Here is a 6,728-nt window from a genome sequence, read left to right on the forward strand (position 1 = left end):
AGATTATGTTTTCCAGCTTTAGATCAGTACCAACTTTTTACAGCGGCAAGCCTCCCCAAGTCGCCAGATTATGGATGCTTCTGAATGTTATTCCTTAGGAGACAATGCATAACGAGCTAACACAGATCGACACTGCACTTCGAACTGGATAAGCTTGTCTGACTACTATTTTGCAGTTGATAACGGTATGTCCAGTCTATAGGATAGCTATGAAACCCCGATTTCCCATAGAAGTTTGTGCATATTCCGATATCCAATATGGTAAAGTTCGTAACAACCATATCGGTTAGCAGTATGGGACGACTCTGCTCGCGGCCTCGCGCGACTCCAATGACCTACCATCTGCATCACTGCATGGCGTTTGCTCGTTCAGTGGATATAGTTGAAACTAAGCGACAAGGGTGATGGTGCCTGGCTTATCTATGAACTATCAAAGCCCCAATAATGCTTATCGTCTTCCTGCCTAGCTGATGCAACAGACCAACACAGTTTAGGCCTTCCGTCTCAGCGACACCAATCTCCTTGATTGAACCAACTGCACACACACGGCCATGTCCACAGAAAACTTTCTCAAAAGAGAATCAAGGTTTTCATTGGATCCCGGTACCAGCAACATATATAGTTCGTTTGAAAATTGGAATTAAAGTTTACATCGACTGAATCTTGTAGAAAGAATCAGCAGAGGATTGTAGACAATTAGTCATGAAGGATCTTCATCAGCATTTTTCTGAGTTCATACTTCATAGACACAGGGCATCCCTTTGGTCATTAAGCAAGGATTATCATTAGTCATGAAGGACAATTAGTCATGAAGGATCTTCATTACCATTTCTGAGTTCATACTTCATAGACACGGGGCATCCCTTTGGTCATTAAGCAAGGATTATCATGCTTGAGCAAGACCAACAACACAATCCATTGAACTTCAGAAGGCTTATAAAAACTAAAACCTTGAGTCTGAGATTCTGCTTCTTAATAAGTACAACAAGCAAAAAAGTAAAATCTGTACATAATTGGCCGGATTCACTTGGTCTCCAACTACTATCTTCCAGAGGGGATGAGGGCATCATCAGATCCCTGAGGTAAGAAATGCGTTGCGCTCGGAGGCAATGGCAGCCACGGGCCACCTATTGCGGCAGCCTCCATCTTGATGGCTTCCGCTATCGGCACGAGCGTCGGCTTGTCGCTGTAGGTGAATTGCAAGTCCCTGTTCGCAGCAAGAGCCAAGAGCTCCGATTCCTCCAGACCCCGCGCTGGGCCGAGGCTGCACCTCTCCGGACTGTGCTTCGCAAGCGCGTCCTTGAACTTCTTGATCTGCAATCACATCGAATTGCAGCAAGAATGTTAGCATTCAATCTTATCTGAAGAAACATTTCACTAGGCAAACACATTAAGTAAGCGCTTGAGACTTACCGTTGCATTGGTGCAGCTGAAGCTGCTGACCCGGCCCTGAGCTCCCCTGTAGAACCTGAAGAAAGGGAGGACATGGACATGGAGGCTGTAGCACATGGACTTGTGCTTCTCGTGGTTCACTTGCAGGAACAGCACATCCGGGTTCCGCTCGGCGAATTGCGCAATCTGGACATAAGAACCAACAAATGAGCAAAATGGAGATAAGCCACTACTATATTGCAGTGTTTGAAACTCAGAATAAATCGGGGCTGGGCCATGAATTTGTTACCTTTGGGTGGAGAGCGCGGCAGCCACCGCAACCGGGGGAGAAGAAGTCGACGACGACGAGCTTGTCGCCGGCGTTGCGCAGGGAGTCAGCCAGGTCCTGCGCGGACTGGACCTCCCTCATGTTTGGGTGCGTCACTTTCTCCCACCACCTCATGGCTTTGCCAATCGTCAGGTTCCCGTTCATCTGCAAGAACCAACAACAACCAGCACACATTTAGCATTGTATTATTCCCCACCAGCTAAAATCCCATCCTAAGAAGCGGGACAAATCGAAATATCCTCGCTTAGGGAAGATGGAATAGAACTTAAATCTCAAGATCTCCTCTTGGGAATCTTGTACAGGGAACAAGAAAAACGGATTCGAAACGAGGAACCAACCTGGCCAGCAGCGGCCACATGGAGACTCCGAGGCTGGGGCTTGGCCGAAAGCGCCACCCTCCCGGCGGGGAAGGAGCTCTTGGCACGGTACGCGCCGCCCATCGCCACGGACTCCGCGAGCGCCGCCGCGGCGCCCAAGTCCCCGCACGGCACCGCGACGCAGCCGTTGCCGCACAGAGCGTTGGCCATGGCTACACCGCGCGAGCTCGTTCTCCCGGGGACCAAAGCACGCACCGAGCAAAGGTAGAGAAAGCTGGAGAGCAGGAGCGCGCGCACACAGAGAGAGAAGGCGAGAGAGGAGAGGGCAATGGCGGATGGGGAGATGCGGCGAGGAAGAAAAGGTCTGCCCTTTTAAGGAAGAGATGGGAAAAGCGAAAAGGCCCACGCTTTTTTTACCTGCCGTCTTTACCACATGGGTAGTTCTGCCTATCCGTTGGATCGCGTGGTGAACGGACGGATTGCGGCCACGAGGTGCGGCGGTTTGGGATGACCGTTTGGGATGGTGTAAAAGGTGCGTTGGAGTGGATATGTTTTGGATAAGAAAAAAGCTGGGCCGCAGGAGCGGTAGGTACTGGAGGTTAAGCGGCCACGTGTGCAGCTAGGTCAAGGTTAGGGTGTATGTCGGTGTGGGACCACACGCAGCGGAAAGGGCATGGAACGCATGGGCCCACCCGTTTGTGGAGCGTGGTAAAAATGGAGAAATATCTGCTTTGACAACAGCTTGGGTACAGCGAAATCCACAGTCTTTCTTTTTCTTGCTGTCTATTTTGACGTCGCTATATTTTCGGTTGATCGACAGCGAGATTTTGAGGTTGATCTTTGTATTTCTGTTGTGCATGGTATTACATTTTTATCTGAAGGTCATACATACTGCAATGGGCTACTAGTTATAGCAATTCTGTACTATATCTGTTTGTTACTAAATATAAAGCATACACCGTTTTGGGAGTTCAATTTGAAGCGGTAGGGGTAATATATTTGTGGGTTTTCTCAAAATATCCATACAAGTTATGTCACGCAGATATTAAAATAACAACATTCCATACGACACAAACTATGAGACAAAAGTGAAAACCATACCACTTCGCAGCTAGTAAATTTTCTAGTTTGATATTTCAACTCTAATTCCGTCTATTTATGTGTTCTTCTGTCTTCCGTTGTTCTCTTCGAGCAAACAATTCATCTGAACTTTCTAGCTCTAGGTAACACGTGTCCTTTTGATGAGCTTGCATCATTACAATGTTCTGTTTATGCCATGGATGGATCCATCTTTACGGAAGTCGCTACTCCATGTTGTCTCTGGATTCATGCTCCATCTATGAGTTTTTCATCTTATAGTTTATTTTGATAGTGCTTCACAATCAAGTACGCACTTGTCTAGAAGCCGGATACGAAATGTTGTGCTCGTGTGACAGTACCGAATTGTCATGTTTCAGAAGACTATGGGTTGTGTGTGCAATAAGTTAGAATACATTTTTTGTTATATTTTATTTTATACTGTACTTTTATATTTACATAAGTCTTACTATGTCGTTGTAGGTTATTGATTTGCACATTTTTATTTATATTAGTATAAACACAAGTTGACGCTAAATTTATTGATACAAATAAAGTCTTTTTCAATTCAAACGTATAACATTGCAAATGTAATTGCGGTAAGTTGGAATCACATATAGAAACAATGGTATTCTCCTTTTTTTTCTCGTAAACCTTTGTGTTAGACATTACTAAGATATGTTATTCCTATGAAAGATGGAATCACATTTTTTCCATGGACTAATAAGTGCTAGAATAATTATTTTATTCTAAATCTTCAAGTCCATTTTAGTATGCATAAATATATTGGTAGATAACTCCAGAATGTACTATGGCTAATCAATATCTTGACTGGGGTTTTGAATTCTATGATTCTCTATTTCTGATTCTAAGTAAACGGAATTATCTAGTGCATGAGATGCCTAATGTTTAGAGATCATTGGGATTGCCAATTTTCTTGGAAAAAATGTCCTTCCTGATTTGACAATCAAGAGTTGGTTTTGAATACTCATGATTTAAATCTTTATATGTAGACAAATACACATTTATTGATTTTCCTGTTGAAAAATAGATAACCGCAGAATAAACGAAAAGGAAATGCTAATATTATGTCATCAGCTGACCTATAGCGTGTGCACCCTGTCCCGCCGCACGACCTTATCCCACGCAAGAGCTTTCGCCCAGCAACTCCTAATGACCTGCCCACGAGCACCGCGAGCGCCACTCCTATATATCGCCCTCCTCCTCGGCCCGCTTCTTCTACACCTCCTTGCGCATCGGACATTGTTGCGCCCCCCAACGTATACCGCCAAGTATGGCCAACTCTTCTCGCTTGCACGGTAAATGGTTGCTGCTCCTCACGAATGTCCTTCTCCACTCGCTGGTCGGCTCCTTCTCCAGGTTGAATCGGCTATGGCGGTGACTCCATGCTCTTTGGTGAAGGTAATTATTTTGAGAATTTTTATCGATGTTGCATATGGTGTCGCGTTTTGCTACGCTTTTGCCTATAATTTATGTGTGCATGAGAGAATTTATCTGTTTTTATTTTTATTTTTGACCCGAATCTGTCCGGTTTCCAATTTAAATACACGGTCCGGTAATATATTTGAATCCGCATCCGGTTACCATCTGCTCCGCTTAGAATGCAAGAAGAAAAAAAGGCACCGGCAATTCCAATCCGTTATTCCTATTTTCATTGGTGGTGTTTCCAATTTGAATACCCTGTCTGATAATACATAATTGAATCCGCAACCTGTTACCATCTCCTCCGCTTAGAATGCAAGAAAAAAACAGGTACTGGTAATTCCAATCCGTTTACTTTACACCCCGGAGGCCTACCTAGCGCTGCACTGGCCATGAACAAAAATCCCTTGTAACCGTAAACAATCAATCAGTGTTGATGTGTGGTGTGGATTGCGCGTTTCAGTGCACGGATCGACAACCTCCATCACTTCAGTTTTTTTGTTTTTTGGGTGATGGAATCGGCTGGCAAGTTCCAGAAATGAAAAAGGAATGCGGCGAGGAAGCCGTGAAGGATTCAGTTGGGCGGCACACAGAAAGAAGGAAGGCGCCAAGCGAGAACTGGACGGATAACCGATTCGGCGCTCTCTGCCGAGGCACACGCATGGAGCGGCAGTTCATCGCATCGCATGCAGAAGAAAGACCACGAGGGGCGCCACATTGCTTGCTATGGCCGATGGGATACGGGATCACGAAGCACCTACCTACCTTATCTAGCTTCATCTATCCTCGTCAGCACCAGGTAAGCAAGTGGATCGTATCCCAAACCAGGGGCTGCGGCACGCAGGGACCGACCAACCCATCCATGATCCAGCCACCACGGACAAGTACACAGTACTAGTACACGCAGGCTAGCTGTAGCCGCGCTGGTCCTGACTCGGCTTCAGTTTAAATCATCATCTTCAGCGATCACGCGCGCGGGGCGATGCTTCTCGCTGCCACTTTTCGTCTTCCAAGTAAACACTGCCGTGCACACCGTTTTTGTCTACTCTGGTGCGCAAGCTTTGCGAGATTATCCCGGCAAAAGAGAGAAAAAAAAACGCTTTGCGAGCTCCTTTTGTAAGGCAAAACCTATACACCAATCAGGTCGGTGGCTACCGGCCACCGCACACCTCCTGGTCGGGTATGGGCCAGGCCCATCTGTGTCTGTTTAGCCTGTAGTAGTTCGATTTTTTTCTTTTTTCTTTTCTGGTTTTTTTTTCTGTTTTTCTTTTCTATTTTCTGTTTTTGGTTTTGTTTATATTTTTTCAGATTCGAAAATTTAAATTTTTAAAATTTGTTCAAATTGAGAAAATGTTTAAATTCAAAAATGTTCAAATCTGAAAATCGTTCAAATTTGAAGTATGTTTAAAATATTTTTAAATGCAAAAATATAAAAAAATGTTTAAATTAAAAAAATGTTCAAATATGAAAACCGTTCAAATCTGAAAACCGTTCAAATTTTAAAACCGTTTAAATTTGAAAACCATTCAAATTCGAAATCTATTCAAAATCAAATGCGAAAATATTGAAATTCGAAAAATGTTCAGATTCTAAATTTATTCAAATTTTCAGAAAGTTTAGATTCAAATTTTGTTCATATTCAGCAAAACATAAATGAAATAGCAGAACAAAAAAAAGGAGAGAAAAGTTACTGGGCCGGCCTAGTGCCTCCCGCCTGGGGTGTGCGGACGATCAGCTTAATGGGCCGAGCCCATATACGCCTGGGAGGGGGTGTGCGGTGGGTTCGCTGCCACCGACTAGCTCGGTGAATAGGAGCCCCCCTTTTGTAAGCAGTTTCATCAATCTGGAGTGGCAATAAGTATCTAGCCATTGCATAAACCGATGCATATTATAAATGGCCATGGGAAGCCCGGCCCGACTCAACATTCCTGCGCTTGGGCTAGCCCGAGCACGCCTGTGGGGTGGGATTGGGCCGAAGATTTAGGCTCGATTGTTGGGTCGGGCCGGGATTGGTTTTGAGAAATGTGTTAAATACGGAAGAGGCCTGCCCCGAGGCATGAAGGGTATTTGTTGTGATGGACCGGGCTTGTGTCGAAATGTTACTTCCGACGGTCGGGACATGCCTGAGTTTTTTTTTTTGCATTACGCTTTGTTAGGCCCAGTCCGAAGCT

The 6,728-nt window shown here is 44.9% G+C and overlaps 1 protein-coding gene across 1 annotated transcript; it reads right to left on the reverse strand.

Annotated features, from left to right (window-relative positions):
- Window positions 1-934: 934 nt before the first annotated feature.
- LOC124676363 (thioredoxin-like 1-1, chloroplastic) lies at window positions 935-2,247 on the reverse strand. The gene is made up of 4 exons (XM_047212439.1): window positions 2,059-2,247; window positions 1,682-1,864; window positions 1,414-1,578; window positions 935-1,314 (listed from the first exon to the last, which is right to left on the reverse strand). The coding sequence occupies exons 1-4, from the start codon at window positions 2,245-2,247 to the stop codon at window positions 1,042-1,044; spliced, it is 810 nt and encodes a 269-aa protein (XP_047068395.1). The 3' UTR covers window positions 935-1,041.
- Window positions 2,248-6,728: the final 4,481 nt, after the last annotated feature.

This window comes from Lolium rigidum, chromosome 7, assembly GCF_022539505.1.
Source record: "Lolium rigidum isolate FL_2022 chromosome 7, APGP_CSIRO_Lrig_0.1, whole genome shotgun sequence".
Lineage (NCBI taxonomy): Eukaryota > Viridiplantae > Streptophyta > Magnoliopsida > Poales > Poaceae > Lolium > Lolium rigidum.